A 22,297-nucleotide genomic window follows, 5' to 3' on the forward strand; every position below is an offset into this window, starting at 1 on the left:
GTTGAGGCAAACTCCTCGGCTTTCAACCCAGTATTCCCATTTACTCCGAAACCTACAAGTTACAACTGAGCAACTGGCTACTTTTCGATGAAGAATGAAGGGAAAGAGCTTCCAGGCCGAGTGTGACTTCGCCAGCCCAGCTTCCTTCGGGAATATTCGTTTTCCGTAAGGAATGAAGTGCCGTGGCACTGAAATTCACCCTTTCTCTCCCCTCTCTGTTGTAATTTTGGCTTTTAAAAAATAATGCAGAAAATAATATACATTTCAAGGGAGTTAACCTTTGGTCCCCACCCTTTTTCTGCCAAGTCGACCAACCATTGGTAGTTTAGTTGGACTGACTTATGTGGAAAAAGAATGAAAAAGCTTTGAATTCCAAGCTTTGAGACACTCAAACACTGATTTATCATTACTTCATGTACTGGATGAAGCCATACTGGACAAGGTGAATGAGGAAATAGGTAGTGATAGGTAAACTCCCTTTCTTACAGTATTGACTTTGTCAGTATGAGCTTTTTTAGAACATGTCGTTTATGTGTGCACCTTTTCATCTTGCCGTCTTGCCTCTCTTCCCAAAACAACCATATCCAGGAACAAAAACCGCATCAAACATTTGTATGAAATAGACAGAAGTGACTCAAATAGAGTAGACATTTGCCAAAGAAAAAGCTTTAGTTGGGTGGTCTGGACATGTCAATGACAGCAATCAGTGAACGTTCCACTGAGAAGAATATTAAAGAAATTCTGCAAGCGCACTTACTGGCATTGTAGTTCATATTTCATTTCACAACAATCAGTGAGATTATCGGTGAGGTTAAGGGGTTTAAACTTTTGCACATATGCCTACAAAGCAGCTGGCTTTGGGTGCCGATTGGCTGCATGCCAACTGCGCATGCGCAGAATTGCATTCTGCTTTCTTCGCTGATGAAGAAACCTTGTAATTAAAAACATTCGCAGCATTGTTACAAATGAATGCTAGAAATAGTTATGAGCATACTTCACTTGCACTGCAATTGAATATACCCACGCACCAGGAATAAGCCCTATTGAATTTAACAGGACTCCTGATTAATATGTAGGATTGCTGTGTTAATACTTAAATTAGATGTTCCTCTTATAAGACCCAGAGTCTTATAAGTTTAAGCTACAAGTTCAACGAACAGTAGGTTGGATTCAGTGCAGACCTTTTGTAAGTGGATTCCCACGTAAGTGGTAAGTGGTAAGGCAGTTTTTGCTGATTCTCCTTCCTGAGCTCTCCTCCTTCCCCTCCCATGCTATTCCACAGAATCCCTCAGCTAGAGCAGAGGTCTACAGAGAGAAATGGTATTGGAAACTCCCACCTCTACCTGCACATCCTTCCATGAGTAGATCTTTGGCCCATCAGTAGATCTAGCCCAAGTGTGTTTGATATAAAAACTTCTAGTATGATAGACAATCATACTAGAGGTCAAAATACATTGCATTTCTTTCTCTTCTAAAATTGCCTATTTTCTGGTTTTACATCTGAAATTCAAACAAGATTTTCCTTTAATTTTTTAAGTTATAGCTACTGTCTCAGATCTTATGGGGTATGAGATCTTACTCAGCCCTCAGTGGAATAGAAGCAGACATTGACTTTATAACTTTTTACAAATGTTTAAAATCCCGTTGTCTTCCATACAATTCCCCCCAAACTAGTCAATTTCAAAGAAAGAGGAAGAGACACGGTCTTCCTATGAGCAAAGGTTTGGATCAGAGGACTTCCTTTTAATTTCTGACTATTGTCCTCATATTTCATTCCTTTTTGTCATGAAAACAACATCTTCTTAGATCCTTCTTTAGGCAGAAAGGAAACATGTTGGAAACATTATTAATGTGACCTAACATAAACTCCTTATTTAAACAGAAAATCCAAATAAGATTTTACCATAGGGGAGAATTTTCTGATTTAATGTGTTTTTACAAGCACTTGAGAGGAAGAAAAAATAAAAATGATCAAGTAAACAAGATAAAAAGGCTGAGCTTTGGGACATTATCTAAAGGTAGCAAGCAATGTAGAAGAAATGTTTGGAAAAATTATCAGAATTATGTTTTCTTTCTTTACTGGGGGGAGGGGGAATGCAGGGGAAATGAAAAAGCACAACCCAGTAAAATGTACAGCCAGAATGAAGAATAGTTTAGAACTTGAAAGGAAAAGAAAATGAGATACAAAAATATATAACTATGTTCCATATGGTAAAATTAGGGTAGCATATGTAGTACTGTACTACTACAGCCTCCCTTCACTCAAAACGGATGCTATCTCAAGCAGTTTACAGTAAATAGGCCAGTTATAGATTAGGGCTAATTCGAACCAGAATCCCCAAAATTATCTGCGTTATGGAGAAGTTAAACAAACGGCATATATATTTGTGTATGTATGTATTAAAAGCCGTGTCTACTGTAGATTCTGCTTAACAGTTTTCCATCACCTTGCACCGGGAGTCCCAGGATTCTCCTGCCCCATATCTTATTTTTATTGTAAAAGTACAGGTCTGTCAAAATATAGTTAAATATAATTAAATAAAAAAGGGGAGGAGATAATTTATACTGTACATAGTTATTCTCATGATTTGCGAATCATAGCCAATTCATTCATATATGTATATATATCTATATAAGCACTTGGCTGTTAATGATACTTGTGGAATAGATTTATTTATATTATAGAATGTGATCCTGTTGAGATGTCTATTCTATAATGTTTATGGATTACTTCCGCAAATAAAATCATATACACAAGAAGTGTACTACATGATGGAGGGATTTTTTTTAGAAGTGCCAATCCCAAAGAGTCCATAGGAGATGCTGTCTCATGCATGTTGGCAAGATGACAAGCCACACATGTGTGGAAATGACTAATTAGCAACGGGACATAGGAATCTGATGTTGCCCCCATTGGTAGAGACATGTCATGGAAAGGCCTGGGTGTTCTTAATTACAGAGGAAATAGCGCCACCCGCCTGCCCCAGCGGTCAAGGGTCATGGAAAATTGAAGAGCGTTCCTCAGGTACACCTTTATTTCACACATTGGTTGCAGTCCCTACAAAAAGAATGAAAAGACCCAAATCTAGAAACATCTGTTGTTCAAATTCTTACTTCAAAATAAATCAGTCAGTCCAGAGAGTGCTTGTTCTATTGCTTTACAAGGCAGAGGAAGTACACTGCTCAGCCGGAATGATTTTTGCTTTTGCATTTTTGTTGCCATGGTGGGAAGGAAGAGGCAGATACCAATAAATGGGATTTAAACAGGCAGCAGTAAATGGGATTCAAACAGGCTTCATTGAAGGGACACAGCATATATCAGGGGTCAGCAAACTTTTTCAGCAGGGGGCCGGTCCACTGTCCCTAAGACCTTGTGGGGGCCTGAACTGTATTTTGAAAAAAATAATAATGAACGCATTCCTATGCCCCACAAATAACCCAGAGATGTATTTTAAATAAAAGGACACATTCTACATGCTGATTCCTGGACCATCCGTGGACCAGATTTAGAAGCCGATTGAGCCGGATCCAGCCCCCGGGCCTTAGTTTGCCTACCCATGGCATATATGCATGGGCGTATGAGCATGAGCACATTGTTCTCACACTGGCACTGATTCACAAAGCTTAACATTCTCTTAATAAGAACACTGCAGTGAAAACTGCTTATTCAAGTTTGTTATCCATGCTATCTCTATTCATTGAAGCTGAGTCCAGATTAAGACCCCAGTCCTGTACTTTACTTAGCTGGGAACAACACCGTTAAACTAAACAAAATTTGAATGGGATCGCACTGTCAGTCCGTTGAACTTGGTTCCCATTGAAATGAGTGGGACGAGCTATTCATGCCTTAAGTCCCATTGGTTTCAGTATAAACTGGGTTCCACTAAGTAAGAGGCTGCAGGCCTAACCCTATTTACATGTAAGCTAGCCACAATGGCTATGTTCTGCCTCTGCTGTCAGAGGCAACTTGCCTCTGAATAGCAGTTGCTGGGAACCAGTGGCGTAGCGTGGGGGGTGCAGGGGGGGGCCGGCCGCACCGGGCGCAACATCTGGGGGTTAGGGTTAGGGGGCGCAAATCCACAGGTTAGGGGGCGCAAATTACTTGCCTTGTCCCGGGTGCTGACAACCCACGCTACGCCACTGCTGGGAACCACAGGCAGGGGGAATGCTATTGCAGTCAGGTTCTGCTTGTGATAGCTATGTGAACAGTGTGGGGGGCTAGACGGAACCTATTCTATTTTTTTACCCTCCCAATCACTTCTGGAGCAGATCTGGAAATCATTGGGGATTGAGGGGGGGGGGGTGTGCTTGAAGAGAGAAAGCCTTCCACTCAAAGAGCCACTGCTCTTGTTGTGCTTTCTTTATCCAAGGTCAGACAACCTGCTTGGAAACTTGAGCTTCCCCGCATTTATCTGACTCCTGCACATGTCAGCTTTATTTACATGTGTTATGGTTATAGCTGCCAAGCAGTGTAATTTTAATCATCCTTTACACTTGACAGAGAGCAGAAACATTATTCAAATATTCAGATAGAATATCATTTCATATAAATAAATGGCCTACAGATTCAGGAGGAATATATAGCTAACATATCCTAGAATGTAACAAAACAAAAAAAAGCTGTGTGTTTATTTTGAATTCTTGATCTTGATCTCTGGCTTTAGCCATTGCTTTTGGGGAAAAACCACCATAATATCACCTATCAAAAGTTTTGGTGCAAAGTGATGTTACAGAAAACGCAACTATATTGCCCACTTTCAGGCCACGGGAAAAGTGAAATGCTAATTATTTGACCTTTCCTTTGACAAAACAGAAAGGGTCAAACTATGTGATCAATATACGGTACTTCTTTCTCTTCAAGCTTCTGTCTCCTGCAATATTACTTAATAGTGTATTCATTTCACACTTATATTTCCCCCTCCAGGGTAAAAATTAGGAATAAGTCTGAACTACACACCATTTTCAGGGAACATTTTATTCAGAGTTAGCAAACTGTTGTTGCTGTTTTAGTTTTTGTTGTGATCGTTTCTTTGTCATCATCGTCTTCATCTCCTTATGCCTCACCCTTCCTCTCATGAGAGACCAGGATGACTAACCATGAAAATGCAGCTTGGAAAGAGAAGCTGCTGAATTGCAACTCATTACCAAACTTAAAACCATGGAGAGACCTGGTCTTAACAAAGACATTGGATTCTTATCTCATTATACATGACTAAGCCATTTCTCACCTCACCCCTTGCCTTTTCCTGTAAGACCTATTGCAGTCCTTAAGAGTCGTCAACAGGCTCATCTCAGCTATCTGCCAATCACCCATTCCCACCACCCTTCTGAGTAATACCCCTCCCCACCTTCTCACTATATAGAAGGATCTGGCAACTTCTGTTTCAGTGTATCTGAAGAAGTGTGCATGCACACGAAAGCTCATACCAAGAACTAACTTAGTTGGTCTTTAAGGTGCTACTGGAAGGATTTTTTTTATTTTGTCAAAAAAGTTTGTTATTGAGGCAATAGGGGAAATTGTCAGTTATCTTTTCTCCCTGACATAAAAAGTATCCTAAACAGATTCAGAAGGGTAGAGTACTGACATAAATTCGTAATTAAATACCAGAATCTATATTCAGAAAAAATAGAGTTCTGAAAGTAGCATAATGTTAACAACACTTACATAAATATATGTTTGATCTAAACTGCATTACTTTTTTCTTAAGTAGCAGTCTGAAACAGCAGCAAACATTTCCATCCACCTGCCACTGCGAGGTTAACAGTGTATTTGGATTTACTAATAGGAAGAGCAGCTTTTCATTTTCTGGATCAAAACCAAATTTTGCGTTTCAGCAAAGAAGATTTTCCCCATGAGAAATGAAAAACTAATACCATATATATTACAATCACTTTCAAGGATACCTATCCTCAGTTACAGTGCTGCAGAGAAGTACAAACACATGTAAGTCTCTCAGAATAAAACAGGAATAGAAATCCATCACATTGCTCTTTATAATCTCAGAGAAATGAACATCCCTGCTTGCTTCTACAATAAGTAAAGCACACAAGATTACTGAGATGCATCACAGTGTAAAGGGTGATATATTTTATTTCAGTGGGTTGGAGTTGTGCCTGCCCAAATGTCTGCCATGGGGCTTACATAGGCAGCTCTATGTGTGGAACTGTGAGCCAACAATATGTGTAGAATTATACAAAGCGGAGCTTGAATTGAGCTTTGAATTTAGAGTCCCCCAGCCCCATTTTCCTCCCCAACCCGATCATCATGTTGGCACATAATCTACCATGAATCAGGATAGTACAATCTGAGTCTATTCAGATAGGGCATAAGAACCAGGATAGAGCAGGAACGAACAAAGTTAGTAGGAATTGATTGGACCAACAAAACATATAACACAGATTCAACTCTTTATGCTCCCCCCCTTTCTCACACACACACACTCATGAAACACACAATATATTCAACCACAGAAGCATAAAATAACATTCTAGCTAATAACTTTCCCTATAGCAGATTTAAACAGGAGTGTCTACAATAACTTGCAGAAGTATTTCTCAGCAAAATTATTTTATTCCAAGGCTAGGCAGAAATTCAGGAAGAAAGTAATAGGCGCTTCTGTTCATAGAAAATAATATTCAGCAAACACCCAGCTGAAAACATCCAGCCAGTTGAAACTATTCCTTATGAAAATGTGGTTTTTTTTACCCAGTGATGTCATAATCCTATGTGAGTGGGCCTGTGCATCATAGAAGCAACTAATACATGAGGGGGAGGCCTACAGCAAATGGGTGAATGTGTGCAAAATCAGGGTAATTTTTGTAAAGAAATGAAAGAATGCTTTTATAACGATGGAAGACTAAGTAATGATGGGGAAGGGGAGCTTCATACAAGATTTGCCCAGGCTCACTCTGGGAAAAATCTTGTCTCTTTTTAATAAGAACTTGATCCCCTTTTCTTTTTCAAAAAAAGAAAGAAAGCAGTGGGTGGCAGAATAATATCTTTGCCTGAAACAAGTCTTTGCCCCCAAGGTTCTTATGAATTTCTTCACCCCACTGAAGATTGTGGGGGTGTTTCTCAACACTTTTCACATGCACACACCCAGCTCTGATGAATATGCTGGGAAATTTTCTATGGAACATACGACATAGCACAACCTCCAGACCTTGAGCATGTTGGTGGTTTGTGCACCCATTCCAGCTCCACAATATCATTGTTGAAATGCAGCAGCCAGAAATGTGCATAGTATTTTAAATGTGGTTTTTCACCATAGATTTGTATACAGGCATTTCGATAATGGCAATTTCATTTGCGATCCCTTTCCTAGCGATCCTTAGCTTTTCCACAGCTGCTGCTGCTGCACATTGAGTCTGCATTTCATTGATTCCACTGCAATGACCTCAATATCTCTTTCCTAGTAAGTCACTGCTAGCTTAGTGGTTTGTTTCCCTTGATGTGCATCACTTTACACTGAAGTAGGGATGAAATTTTGTGAAAATATCTGTATTGAGCCCATCCACATATATTTTCTTGTTCCCATCTTGTTCCATGATCATGAGAAAGTTTTTCCTAACAAGTTTTGCTAAGAGGATTATTAATTCTTGCATATTATGGGCATTATAATACTACAACATAATATTATACACATGTACACTCCATATTTCTTATGGTAACCAGCACATAAACAAATACATACTACAACAATGGATATAATTGTATAAAAATACTGTATCGATGCTGATAGAATTATGCTGCACAAATATAGTACAGTATGGGGCTTGACTCTTTTCTATGCATTGTCTATATAATGTTGTAACCCGCCCTGGGACCTTGGGATGAAGGGTAGGTAAATAATAACTATTATTATTATTATTATTATTATTATTATTATTATTATTATTATACTACCCGTTTTTGCATCTTAAGTAGTCAAACCAGCAAAACTAGCAATGCACAATTAGCTTGGACATACTGTAAGTGAAAGTTCAACACAAGAGGCTGTCTGATGTGAGCAAAGCTTGATCGGGTCAGAAGCATCAAATTCTGTCTCTAAATCTCTTTAAAACTGATTCCTCCCCAGTCCTTTTAGGGTTTCCATTCCCCACCACATCTGCTATTTTGTTGCCTTATCACCCATTTGGGATAGAACCTTACAAAGTTCTTTGCAATTTATTTTCATTGCCCTGAATAATTTGGAATCATCTGAAAGCTTGGCCACCTCACTGCTCTGCTCTTATAATCTACTAGTGTTGGTACACAAAGCTAGGAAGGGAAGTACTAGATATGATCAGTCAAGAGAGGAGTAGATGTTGGATGGCCATCTGTCATGGATGCTTTAGCTGAGATTCCTGCATTGCAGGGGGTTGGACTAGATGAACCTTGGGTCCCTTCCAACTTCCAACCATTCTGTGAGTAAGCAGTATGAGGCCTGAGCTACGTACTATTTCTAGGAGACAATTGCAAAAACAAGCTAGAGAAAACTTGCTGCCGTTGTATTTTTTAAGACAACTGTTTGATGTGAGGCAAGGCAGCCAGGGACTTGGTCCTCTGGTGTAGAGAGGAACCCAGTGGTTAGAGTCCTGGTTGCTTAATGGGAAGGAGGAGGCAGGTTGAAGTTGAACTGTGGGTCTGATCCCAGGCAGCAGAGACCTGTGCCCATCCTGCAGGGATGACCCAGCTTCGTGAGGTCCAAAGTTGTCCAAAACGAAAACAAAGGGTTGAAGGAAAACAAGGTGGAAAAGAGGACCCCACAACAGAAAACAGTCCACTGGAAAGAGAGGGACTACTTAAGGACTTTCATCATATTGAGGCTGGCAGGCCCTTCTCTTGAATCTTCTTTGAGCTTTGCTTTCGCCAGCTTTGCTATTCCTTCCTGGCCCAGACTTGCAACATTTTCTATGGGAAGGGTAGAGAGAAGCGCCTTCCCCTTGGCCATGGCTTGAGCCTTCCGGACTCTCATCCACTCAACTTTTCCTTCTTCTGCTCCTGTTCCTGCTCCTCCCTCTGCAGTGATTTCTGGTGTTTCCCCTTCTGCTCCAGTAGCTGATTCTGGTGTCTTGCTAATTCTTCTCCTGTCAGGGGAAAGGGAAGATCTATCAAAGAAAGAGATACTCACCATTGTGGACGTCACATCCACACCACATATTGAAAGGACATTCACCACACATTTAAAGCACATAGCTTCACCCTCGCCCAATAACTCTGTAATATCCCCTCACAGAGCTTTAATTCCAAGCTCCCTTACCAAATTATGGCTCTCAGGATTCTTTGGAGGATGCCAAGTGCTTTAAATGTGTGGGTGAATACTAAACTCTCACAAGAAGACACAACTTACGCAAGCTTCAGACAGCAGTTGCTCAGTAATCTCAAGAGCAGCTTTATGAAAAAAATCTTCAATCTCAAACACATCCTTTCTGCTGTCGGAAAGCAGCTCTCCTCAAAATACCAAAAGCAGAGGGAAAATAATGCCTCCCCACCCCTCAGCTCGTCAGGTCAGGCAGCCATTTTCCAGGCAGATCCTCCTCATACGTGTCCTAGGCAGGGGAAGTGGGTGGACAGAGCAGGTGGACAAGCTCTTGCCCTCTCCTCTGGTTCTTTCCAAAGGCAGTCTCTCCCCTTGCAGCAATGCCTCTCCCCTGCAGCATCTCCTTATAAGGGTCCCAGACAGTGGGGTGGATTGGGAAGAGAAGGGTCAAAACCCAGCCCTGAGGGTTTCAAAGCATAGGCTCTCCTTTGGAACCTTGGCTTTGGCATGAGCGTGGAGAGCGGGGCTTTGCCAAGATGCCCCTGCTCTTTAGGAGAACAGGGAGCTTATCTACACTTGTATCAGATCCTGGATGTAGCACTGATGTGCTGATTCATTAGCTCAGCACTCACTAACAATGCCGCTGCCTGAGCAGAAATCTCTCTCTCTCTCTCTCTCTCTCTCTCTCTCTCTCTCTCTCTCTCCCTCCCTCCCTCCCTCTCTCTCCCTCTCTCTCTCTGGAGGTTGAACCACATGAGATGTGGGCAGTTCCTTAGTTTTTGAGGGCCATCTTACGTATATACAGGGCTTTTTTTCCAACTGGAACTCACCAGAACTCAGTTCCGGCACCTCAGCTGGGCGCCATTGCCATTCTAAGAGAACAGGGGAGGTGTTCATGGTGTGCACCTCTTTCTCTAGAAAAATAGCACTCCATATCTAGTGAGTAGAATGTACACACTGTTGCTTGTAGAATGTACACAGTTACTTCTAGAGTGCAGCATGAGTGTTCTGAATTTTCTGTGAATAGATAGGCTGGGAGGATGCGGCTGCTGAGGCTCCTTAATCCACAGCACAGTAAAACATACACATACATGCACCAACCTTCCCCACTGTTTCTCTAAAGTATATTTTAAAATCCTTTATAATATTTTATATATATAAAAAAGCATCTTTCAATTTAAATGAGTAATCTAGCCTATTTAAATCTCATATCTGGTAACCTTATAATACTGGAAAGCCATTTGCCGAGTCACCAACAATGTACAGACACAAAGCTTCCTCAATTACAGTGATGCCTCGCAAGACGAAAAACCCGCTAGACGAAAGGGTTTTCCGTTTTTCGATGCGCTTCGCAAGACGAATTTCCCTATGGGCTTGCTTCGCAAAACGAAAAAGTCTTGCGATTTTTTTCACTCCCCCCTTTTTCTAAGCCGCTAAGCCACTAATAGCCTTTTAGCCGCTAAGCTGCTAAGCCTTTAATAGCCACTAAACCGCTAATAGCGCTAATCCGCTAAGCCGCTAATAGGGTTGCTTCACAAGACGGAAAAACCGCTAGACGAAGAGACTCACGGAACGGATTAATTTCGTCTTGTGAGGCACCACTGTAATAATTTAATAAGCAACTTAATTTGTTTCATAAAAAACCCCAATTTGTTTTTTAAAATTCCAGAGAAGGATAATTTAATCATTTAACAACTGCTCCCATGAATTTATTTCTTTACTCTTGTTCTTCCTACATTAACAGCAAATAATGATTTTAGGGCACAATCCCATACACATTCTCCTGAGAGTCAGCCCCACTGAACTCAGCAGAACTTACTTCTGAATAGACATGTATAGGATGGTGTTGTTAGAATCTTAAGTGCTATTTGTACATAATGTTCAAACCCTAATGTCATCTTATTACCTAGGATGCAAAGCATTGTCTTTGCTTGATTTGGCTTTGTGATGTCATTATGTAGTCAAATCTGATTGGCCACAGGGTGGTGGTATCATAATGCCTGTGTGACCCAGTTGACTGGGATTGCTTCAGAAAGAAGTGCATGTTTATTTGGTTATGCTTATTTACATGAGTGTGAATGCAATCCTATGCACGCTTATCAGTTGCTTTTTACTTCTGAGCGGGTTATTAGGTGCATCCTTACTTGAGATTAAGCCCCACTGGACTCAGTGGGAATTTCATCTGAGTAAACATGTATTGGATTGGGCTGCATGACTGCAATCCTACATATGCTGACCCTGGAATCAGCCCCGTTGAATTCAGTGAGACTTATTTTACCATAAACATACATAGCCGCAAGATGAGATATCTACATTTCTGCAGGAAATGTTAAATATTCCACTCAGTGGATTATATAATATATTATGCAGCAAGAGGAAAATCAAGGATCAATAATATCATTTCCCACAGATTTATAAGGATTTAAAAGTAATAGCTCTTTTAGAGCTGGACTGGACAAACAGCTCAAAGGGAAAGGTTACCAGTTATTAGAAACCTCATATTGATTCTGCGAAAGTTTTGATATGTGCTGTTATGAATAATGTATATGTTCCTATAGCTGAGAGCCACATCTTCTCATAAGTGAAAATAAATACACTTGTGAAATATGTTTAAAACATGGACATACTTAAGTCTAAGTGAAGCCTCAGTGGCATGAAATGCCAAAGGCATCCAACAAAACGTTTTGTTGCAGGCAACAGCACCGAATCATAGAAGAGTTGGAAGGGACCTCAAGGATCATCAAGTCCAACCCCCTTCAATGCCGGAATCTTTCACCCAATGTAGGACTCGAACCCACAGCCCTGAGATTAAGAGTCTCATGCTCTACTGACCAAGCAATCTGAGCTAAACTGGACAGAAAGTTCAGCTGTACAAACCCGAGGGATGAATAGAAAATGGGAGGAAAAAAGCATGGAAAGGTTCTTGTGCAAAGAGTGTGTGTGTGGAGTCAACAAGAAGGCAAGTCCAGCTTTGCTAAATGGCCACATCATTTACAATACCACACTCTAACCAACTGAGCTAACCATATAACCAAATACTCCTCAATGTTCATGTATTAAATCCTGAAGTATTGGATAGTGCTTTTTGAAATTTAATTCTAATGTGATATGAATTTGGATTCTATCATTTTAACCCCTCCCTCAAACTTCTGGTTTTTAAACTAGGTCTTAGTACTATGTGGAGTGTTTTTGCATTCACCGTGGAATTATTGCTGGCTTGAGACATACTTATTATGGGAATTTACACAGTTTCATTGGTTGCGACGCCACTTCTTTTAAAAATTTGTAAAAGGTATGAGCAGAATTTCTAAATAGATCTTCTGGCATGAAAATAAAAAAAACCTTATTTGTAAAGTGTTAAATAAATTGTGAAATGTACTTAAAAGGCTTTCTGTTTCAATCCTGTATATACACAGTGTGCATAATGGAAAATCAAGATTAAAGACAATCCGTTATGTCATTAAATGTTATCCAATTTTAAATACCCTCAAGCACCTTGTGTGAGTAGTCTCAGTTCAGAAAAACATTTTAAGACCAATATATAAACCCCTCACAAATACTTTGCAATGGAAACTCTGACAGATTGCCATGTCCTCACCAATGAACTTTTCTCTGTGTACCACATACTAGTTACACCCATTGGCCGGAGCCATTACTGGCTTATTGCTGAAATTTCAGGCTGATTGAAGAAGGTGCCAATCATAACAGAATGGAGTGAAGGGGGGAACACAGGAGGAAGGACTGCGTTCGTAACAATGGCCCATGTGTATATGAAACATTCAGAGAACAACACGAGAGCTTAAATCTCTTTGAAATCAATGGAAATGAAATCTATCCTGCGCACATAGTCAACATTTATTTCAGTTAAACCTATCATGCATTTCAAAGGCAGGCACACTCGTCTTTGGCTTCCTTTACACATAACCATGCATCTGCAGATGGATTCATATATTCCTTACGTGAACTCTTTGCACAGTGTGATGTTTTACAAAATGCTCGATGCTATCAGGAATGAATGACAAATCCAAAATATTTTGCCTTCAACCATTTTGCAAATGCTCCTATACTGCCTATACTTGGCAGTGGCTGGCATTTCCTATATCTCAAATATGGTACTACAAAATTGTTTTTATATGTCCTTTAGGTTAGTGCTTTTAGCTCACTTCGTTTGCCTGCTCATCTTCACCACAGCTCAGCAAATTAGGGGGTCACTTGACTGTGAGCAGACAGTACAAAAGATGACAGTCGAGGTGAAGTTTGAACAAAGCTGCATATCCAACATTGTATATACTGGAAGACATGTTGGAAAACCAGAGCGTTGCCAGAATCCATGGTGAAGTGAGATGCAAATCCTCATTTTCACATGATGCATTAGGGGAATGTGAATGTGTGTTTCTTGTAGCCTTCCTTGCTTACATGGCTGGCCCACTTTTATTCCTCCACTTTTCTGTTTAAGCACATTTCATAATAATGTTTAATGGAGCCATTAAACCAAACATACAGAACGATACATCAGAGATCAAAGAGAGTGAAACCGAAGTGAACTGCATGTTCATGAGTTTACTGACAAACAGGCAGGTCTAGCATTGCTGCTGTAATAGGCCAGGCTCCTGAATCTTGAAGTCTTCCCTCAGCTCATTGGTGGCTCCTTTGAAGGACTTCCTTATCATGGAAGATGTCTGGTGGTGAGTCACTGGTGCCAAACATGGATTTTCTGAACAGGACAGTTGGGGAAGCACTAGAAATTACTTTTTCCCTCCTTTCCAGTAGTAGTATGTAGCACAGACCCGTACGTAACCTGTCAAAAACAAAATAAAAACCCATTACTCTTGTTTTTTAAAGCTTTTTATTGAGTTTTACAATTTGCAATTTAACAATCAACCAAACAACATAATGTGACAATTATCATAAAGGAGGCGGTGAACCCTCCCCGTAACTTCCCTCAGCTTCCCCTTCTGGTTCTTTAAATATTTACTACTTCTGCTTAAATTGTTATCTTTTGTGATCTTATACCTAAATGCTCTTTTCAAAAAACAACCCATTACTCTTGTAAAGCCTAGTTCTTTCATATGGAGAGAATAACCTACTTTTATCCTCCAACCATGTGGATGATTTGACAAACCTTAGATGCCCAGCCATAATAGTATAAAACATAGTAAATGTTACATTTACCTTTCTTCTTCTTTAGTGGAGCATCATAGACAACCCTGCACCTTTTGTTCCTTCTGCTTGGAGGAACTCTTCGTTGAGTCTCCTTGCAAGAAGAAGATGAGCTTCTGCATCTTGACATCTTACTCGTTCTTTCAAGATTCCAGGAGCACAGGCATTATCTCTTGGCTTGTACAGCCGAGATAATTGCTCTGGTGTTTTGTGAGTTTCTGAAGCAATTGTGCCTGAGCTCCTCCTTTTATAACATCTGTAACAATATCACATAGTGACCCTTTGTCTGCTGAAATGTAACCATATATAGTAACTGCCAGATAGCCATGGGGAACAATTGTAACTAGCCTTATTTTGTAGTTTTTCAATGAAACAGCATTTCATCGATTTTTGTTTTGACAGTTCAAAGTCCAGTAATTATTAAATAGGGCAAAGATCAATATGTGGAATTAGGATGGCAAACTAAAATTTTAAATTTTGACAGATGGTCTGGAGAGTTTGTATTTAAGAGGCAAATACATTATTTTTCAAGGACAAAGATACAGTACTTGTGAGCCTATCAGCATCTGATTTCTTGAATGGTCAATTGAATGGAAAATTCAAAAAGAGTGTTGTGAATATGGTCGTTCTACTAAGGCTTTTGACACTGTAAATCATAATGCCCTGTGGACTGTCTGCTTTATTTACTAAAATCTTTTCCATATTCTGTTCCATAAATTCCATACAAAACATACTCATTGATATTGAAAACAGTGGCAGTGCTGTTTATAATGTTACGTAGTTGCAGAACCTATATCTGTGGCATTGACAGGTAGGCAATAGGCTGTAACAATAAATGACTTCCCTTTTTATGAAAATCCATTCCCCTCCCACCCTTTCTCAGTGATCGAGATTATTTTTGAAATTGGGACCAGAGGTTAAACTGCCTGGGATTTCTTTTATGCTATATGTGAAAAATCTGCTTTGGGAATTCCTGAAATACTGGATATCAATACAACTGATGATGCTACAACTGAAATACATTTTTATTTTTGAAATACTGCTTGATTTTTGAAACATTTCATAATTCTATTATTTCATAAAATTCATTTTAGAAACCCTCAACGTGGTTACAATGTATATACTCTTGCCTGAGAGTAAGCCCCATTGAATTCAGTAGAACGTCTAAGTACACATGTGTAGCATGGCATTTCTGGACTGCAATCTTAGACACATGTAGTGAAGTATAGAGTGCAATCCTCCTAAGCATGTTACTTGGAAGTAATTCCCAATGAATTCAGTGTGACTTACCCTCCTGTACGTGGGTTTAGGATTGCATTCTGTCCCCCAAACTACTGTTTCTTCACATGTACATGTATTCTATCATACACCCCCCCTTAACTTGGGGATGTGTATTCCCATCCAAATAGCCTTTCTTCTTCAAAACACTTAAGAGTGATCTCAGATGACTTCCTAATAAAACAAAGGAGGCAACCACTCTCCACCTTCTTCATCCCACTCTTCAGGAATATTAACGTTGTTTTGTTAAATTCCAGACTGCGATCAAACTTGGTTAAGGCAAAACTCATATTAATAAGAACTTAAGAAGCGCCATGCAGAATCAGACCAGAGATCAGTCTAGCATTCTGTCCCCAGTGGGCAGTCAGATGCCTACAGGAAGCCCACAAAGAGGACACGAGCACAATGGCACCATCCCATTCATGTTCCCCAGAAATTGGTATTTAGCACACTGTCTCTGATACTGGAAGGCGTGTATAACCATAATGGCTAGAAGCCATTGTTAGCCTTATCCTCCATGACTTGGTCACTAATCTCCTTTCAAAGCCACCCACATTGGTGGTCATCACCATCTTGTAGTAGAAAATTCCATATTTAAACGGTGTGTTGTGCAAAGAAGTGTTTCCTTTTGTCCATCTGGAATTTCCCACCCTTCGGTTTAAGTGAACAACACCCAGGTTCTAATCTGAGATGGGGGGAATCTCTCTGTCCAGTTTCTCCACACACCGTGCGTAATTTTATTATTCTGTCTCCCTGTTCCTTGCCCATATTTATAAACTCTGAAACCCCAGAAACAGTAGTCTTTCCTCATGGAAAAAATTGATCCAGCGCCCTTTTCTGCACCTTTCTCAACATCCCTTTGGATAGTCCCACCTGCATCTCACAATAGTATGGTTCATAAGAAGACAAAAAGAAGCCCAAGTGCCATTCCAATGGTTTATTGAGTGCAGCGCATGCTTCCAGCAGCCTGGTGCTTCATCCTGGTTTCTGGCATGGTATTTTCCTTCCGTTTGCAGCAGTCGCCTCACTACAGAAAGTGACCTAGGCTAGACTGCAGCTGAGGCTCTCCGGTAATGGGACTGGCGTCTGCCTGTAGACAGAAAGAGGGAAAATAGAAATGTGGGCAAAGGGATCGAACAAAGCTCCAGATTATCTTTATTTCTCCCCATAAAAGACTCGTGCCACCACACCATCAGTTAATTTGATTTCATAATGATGATATTGTTGCTCCTCAAGTAGTGCCAGCTCAAGAATTGTGGGACTTGCTATGGCTTACAATGTGTCCAATAGAAAACCTCAGCAAATGATATGCTGTGGGTTGAATCACATGACCATTCACCAGCTAATGAAGAAGAGATCTATGTGGGTCTCATATTCTTACATATGGACTCCCCTGTCCTGTCACATGGTGCCAGGTCTGGAATGGAGCACCTCGTTTCCTCCTTGGATAATTAATCCTTAGAGGTTTAGCAAGTCGTATAAAATACCTTTGGAACATTACATTGTGAGCGGTTTTTACAGGGAGGATATCTTAGGGTTCAGTAGAGGCATGATGGGTGCAGGGAGAGAAACTTCATCATGGCGGTCAAAAGCCTGCTCTTGGCAAAGCCCTATTTGGGTATTCAGTCTCCTCACATGTAAGAAGACATGTGGTGTGTGTTTGTGTGTGTGTGTTTGTAGCCCTCAAAGAAGTGGGAAGCCTCTCTAGTCATGGAGCCACCCCACACAATTTAGATAGGGAAGCTTGGATGCTCAAATAGAATTTAATTTGTAAGAAAACTGGCATCCTTTACAATTGTTTCTAATGGATACTTTTCATTCATATATATATCAATGTCCTGTCATAACTAATGACCTGTCATAACTAAAGTAGCTGGTTAATTGCAAAGGAGAGAAATTCAACTAACTTAGCTGAATTTGTTCTTTTTATTATATAGTGCTTTGTGCATAACTTATAAGAAAAGAGTCTCTAAGGTGATTTTTTTGGGGGGGGTGTCGACAGCAGATGAATAAAACAAGTGACGTGCTTCTGAGAAATAATTGTGTTTAATGCAAAGTGGCCTAATTGCTTCCTCACTCTCAGTGCTACCTCTGGAGATTTTTAACCCTCAATGTTAATCTTACTGGATGCTTCACAAAACCCCAGTTTAGTAATGTTTTAAAAACCTGCTCTCATCTGCCTCGGGAGTCTTCGAGCAACCAGTTTCCTGCTACGCTGTTGTCTCCTAAGGCGAATCATTCTTCGCCTATTTCTTCTCTGCTGTTGCCGTGACATCATGTCTTTTCAGGTTTTCAGCCTCAGGCAGAGCTGCGAATTCAGTTGGTCATCCTCTGTTATGGTGGCTGATGTCACTCTGGCCAAGCAAATGAAATTAATTTCAACAGGCCGTTGGGTGGGTGGTCATTCTGCCTTTACAGTATTACTATAATGAATCACAATATATCGCAATTTGATCATTGTCATGTTCCAGGTAAAATACAGGTAATGGAATCAAGAACTCCCAATTAACTGCTGTGCTATAAAGAGTGCCTTATAATTTGATATCAGTGATATCCATTGCAGGATTCAGAACCATTTTCCATTAAGTACAAAAATACAATCCAAACTGCCTGACACAGCAGGAAATGGGGTTGTTTAATGCTTTCTCACTGCATCATTCTTCTGATATTCATTTTATTTCTATTTGAAGCATTTATAAAGCACTTATTAATAAGAAAAATATCTAAGCAGTGATATAAATTACCTATACAAACTGTTATTTACAGGGGCGGGGGATGCACATAGGAAGCTGTTTTGCCTTGAAAACAAATGATTACATTCAACTAAAGTCCTACTAAAGTAGACCCACTGAATTTAATAAACCTGCCAGTAATGTCGCTTAACTTCAGTAGGTCTACTCTGAGTAGGACTAGCACTGAATGCCAATCAAACAAAATGGCAGGACAGCTGATCATAGCTTTCTCAGTGTCTGTTTTGACCCTCAGATATCTTTCAAAGATATTTGATACTTAAAGCGAGATGTTATTTGATAGAGCTTACCTGGACACCAGGTACTGCACAAATGATAGTTGTGTGAGCATCCTGGTGACTGGTTATGCCAGGAAACCAGTGACATCACAAATGATGTACATTGTGACTTCGGTAATCCAGATACAAACCAATTCTCCTAAGAGTGATTTTTTAAAAATTTTGCATTAACTTTTGTTTTTTTGTGTGGGCGAAATGTGCTGTTACAACTGAGTTATTTTAGCGTTTCGAGACTATATCCTCTAGCTCTCTCACAACACCCCAAGGGCAGTTCAGGAAATAAAAAAAGGAAGTATGTATGTATTATGTATGTATGATTTAATTTCTACACCACCCTATACCCAAAGGTCTCAGGGTGGTTCACATAAAATATCAAATACATAAAATTAAAACAAAACCTACAACCCAATAAAAAACCCCAAAAGAGCCAGCATTTTTAAAAAGGGTATAGGATGTAAATCAAGTCAGACAAAGGCCTGGTTGAAAAGGAACATTTTTGCCCAGTGCCAAAGGTGTATAGTGAAGGCGCCAGGCAAACTTCCCTGGGGAGAGCATTCCACAGGTGGGGGGGCCACTGCAGAGAAGGCCCGTTCTTGTGTTTCCACCCTCCTGACCTCTTGCGGAATGTAAACTGCCACAATGAAACAAGGCTTTAACAATTTAGGTGACAACTCACAACTGCACATAAAAACCCAACTATGTAAAGATACCCTAAATGACAGCTGTGGAAGGTAAATACCAAAATCCAAACTCCTTCAACCAGCATTGAATGCTTTTCTAATGGCTGTCACAATGGGAGAAAAACAGAGAGATGGAATATGAAGCCAGTGAAACCACTTTCCAGAGCATGGGTGTCACAGCAAAAAAGAGATTGTCTTCTCCTCTGTAGCAGGTAGGACTCGGGGCAACATCTCCCCTGCAGATGGAGGAAATGAAATAAAGATATGGAAGAAGGCACCCTTAAAAATCCAGGAGCATAGTGAACCTGTGGCCATTCAGATGTTGTTGGACTCCCCTCATGCTGAACCTTTAGCGGTGTTGCATGGGGCTGTTGGGAGCTGGGGTCCACAGCATCAGAAGGGCCAAAGGTTTCCAATCTCTAGCCTATTCCTATAAGTAGCCTGTGTGATTGAGCCAAAAGTACAAATACTATTTTCCCTATAGTGCTCTTTTGCTGGAAGGCAAGCTTCTGAATTGCCTTTGAAGGCTACCCAGTGCTTTTAAGAAGGGGGTACTCAAGGGTACACAGTACCAGCACCTGAGGCCACCCCATATAGTAGTACATATACAAGCTTAGCTAAGCATGAATAACCGAGGCCAATTCCCTAGTGGAGAACAACAGGAGCAGTTGACTCACCATCCTAAACGAAGAAGAGGCATTTGTAGCTGCTGCTACCACCTGAGAATTCAGCAGCAAAGCAGGAACCAGGAGAATCCCAGAATGGCATACCTTGTCCCTTATGCAGAGCGTAAACCCATCCAGTACAGGTAATGCCAACAGCTTGCCAGATCTAGACTGGCCTAGCATCTTAACTTCCATCTTGTCTAGATTAAACTTCAGCTACTGTGGATTAAACTTCAGCTATATCCAGCCCACAACAAAGTATTCATTCAAGGCATGAAGGACACATCTCACAGCCCTTCAGATTTGTTGAAAATGAAAATAGGACTTGTATCATCAGCGTATTGATGATACCACACTCCAAAGTGATGGCTCGTATTTTCCAGTAGTAGGGTCAAGTGAGTGAGGGAGCAGGAAGGGAAGAGGCTAACATATTGGACAATTTTCTGGCAAACTACTGACAGACGATATAAAAGGAAGGAGGTATGCAAACACAAATAATGAAGGATTCTTGGTGGAAAAAGCCAGCTTTCTGTGGTTGGCTCCCACTCATCTCTCCCCCCCCCACTTCCTGTTAACAATTCAGTTCAGGTCTGTATGTCAAAGCTTCTAGTAATGTCACATCCCCAAGGTGCTGATGTAAGAGATCAGGCCTGCTCTTCTTTGCTTCTGACCTTTGCAGTCCAAACAGGTGAGGTGTTTCATCCAAGCCAGGAGGATTATAAAGAATATGTAGTCTACACAGCTGGTTTATATTGTGAAACAGCATATTCTCTTGGGGCAGGGGGTGATTTTGCTGTAAGCACTTCCCATGCTTGAAGTTTTTCCATATAGCAGCAAACCAGGAGTTCAGGAAGTTGTTTTCTAAGCATGATTTAGAACTCCTCCAGATGACCTGTTTTATTAAGAATTCATCCTGATTTGCTTGCTCAAAGCTAACGCTGTGGCAAGTCTTTGAAACAAAATCCTGATTGGTTTGTGGGGCAGTCATGTGCCCAGACACTGCACCACCAACCACCCCATCACATATAATAACTGGACAAAACAGGCTTTGACACAATCAACAACTCTCAAACTCAGAGTTCCTAAACTTTTTATTAAGTTCCTTTATCTGAGCTTCTCCCACTCATGATATCCACTTATGGCAACCTAGCAATTCACCCACCAACTTCATTGAGGAGTTGCCATCTATTCCCAGTTAAGAAATCACACGAGAAACCACAGGAATGAAATTTTAGCATTTTATTGACAGGTGGCATTGTTCAAATTGTTGCAGGCTCCTTGAATCTCAGGAAGTTTTCCTGGGTATTCTCATGAAAGATTGTTGTGTTCATTTTGTTAGACAAAGGTTTTGGTGAGTCAGATGGTTGAAATCAAGGGCACAGAACACCATGAAGATGAAAAGAGTTTAGTGTCTTCTTCTTCGCCCCTTCTTGCGACCACGACCTTTACCGGAAAAGAACAAACACCACCACCAGTTATTAAATGTAACCAAGTTGACCTGTAGTAAATAGCGATAAAATACATTTACTTCCTACCAAATGTGTTTGAAGGGTCACAGCCCAAGAGCATAATCTTATGTGAATATACATAGGAGCCATATGGCATAGAAGTCTTAAATTTAAGCATCTTACCTTTCCTTTTGCCCTGGCGTCTTTTTCGTCTCTTTCCAGAGCCACCCGCATGGCTGGCCTTTTGCCTCATTTGACGGAAGCGGGTCAGGCTCCGGCTCCGGCTGCGTTTGATTCGGGCCATTAGATGTTTCTTCTCTCAAGCTCTTAGCAGTGGTGGCATAACCTGCACTTGGGAGCCTGAGGTTCAGGGTGGTGGGCTTTGCCTTTTTATAAGCAGCCTCAAAGCCACAACAAATGATGACCCTGCTTAACTCAGCTGTGATGAAATACAGTGGGCAGCAGCCTTGTGTGACAAGGCTGCTATGCCTTGATTTGTTCATTTAAAACAATTTTAACTCAGCTTCCCAAGCTGGAGAAGAACCTCTAAAGCCAATACTGTACAATGGCATTGATATCAAAGTGTGGAAGGGGAAAACACCCCATAAAATCCGGGGTCAAGCAGCTAACCACAAAAGTGTCATTGAAAAACACAACAGACCAGAAAGTGATTTTGAATAACTTCAAAATCAAGTAGCAAGAGGGTCACAATTAGAGCCCAAAGAGCTTCCTGAGAAGGAAGGGGTTAACACTCCGGTAAAAGACCTTCAGAGAGGGACTAAGGTCAGACGCCCTA

The 22,297-nt window shown here is 40.7% G+C and overlaps 1 protein-coding gene and 2 long non-coding RNA genes across 29 annotated transcripts in view; 1 reads left to right on the forward strand and 2 right to left on the reverse strand.

Moving 5' to 3' along the window:
- Positions 1 to 22,297, forward strand: part of LOC310714743 (uncharacterized protein) — a 108,642-nt gene that overhangs the window by 83,276 nt on the left and 3,069 nt on the right. For 2 of the 26 annotated variants that reach the window (XM_083520356.1, XM_083520353.1), the window contains exon 5: positions 2,960 to 3,350. The exons of 20 other annotated variants lie outside the window; for them this stretch is intronic. In XM_083520356.1, coding sequence (XP_083376482.1) covers positions 2,960 to 3,252 — 293 coding nt within the window. In that variant the 3' untranslated portion in view covers positions 3,253 to 3,350. Of the gene's footprint in view, positions 1 to 2,959; positions 3,351 to 11,935; positions 14,032 to 22,297 lie in introns of those variants that run through there. 4 more of the 26 variants (XM_083520361.1, XM_083520354.1, XM_083520359.1 and 1 more) reach the window with 3 other exon arrangements.
- Positions 8,470 to 10,050, reverse strand: LOC310714757. Of its 2 annotated transcripts, XR_014530031.1 has the most exons (3): positions 9,993 to 10,007; positions 9,333 to 9,929; positions 8,470 to 9,069 (listed from the first exon to the last, which is right to left on the reverse strand). It is a non-coding gene; the product is annotated as an uncharacterized lncRNA (long non-coding RNA). The 2 variants fall into 2 exon arrangements; XR_014530030.1 differs by having other exon boundaries at positions 9,333 to 10,050.
- Positions 13,783 to 21,972, reverse strand: LOC310714756. Its single transcript, XR_014530029.1, has 5 exons — positions 21,685 to 21,972; positions 20,066 to 21,496; positions 17,847 to 18,034; positions 14,415 to 16,770; positions 13,783 to 14,040 (listed from the first exon to the last, which is right to left on the reverse strand). It is a non-coding gene; the product is annotated as an uncharacterized lncRNA (long non-coding RNA).

The sequence above is a fragment of the Podarcis liolepis genome (genome assembly GCF_965112155.1).
Source record: "Podarcis liolepis genome assembly, chromosome: 9".
Taxonomy (NCBI): Eukaryota; Metazoa; Chordata; class Lepidosauria; order Squamata; family Lacertidae; genus Podarcis; species Podarcis liolepis.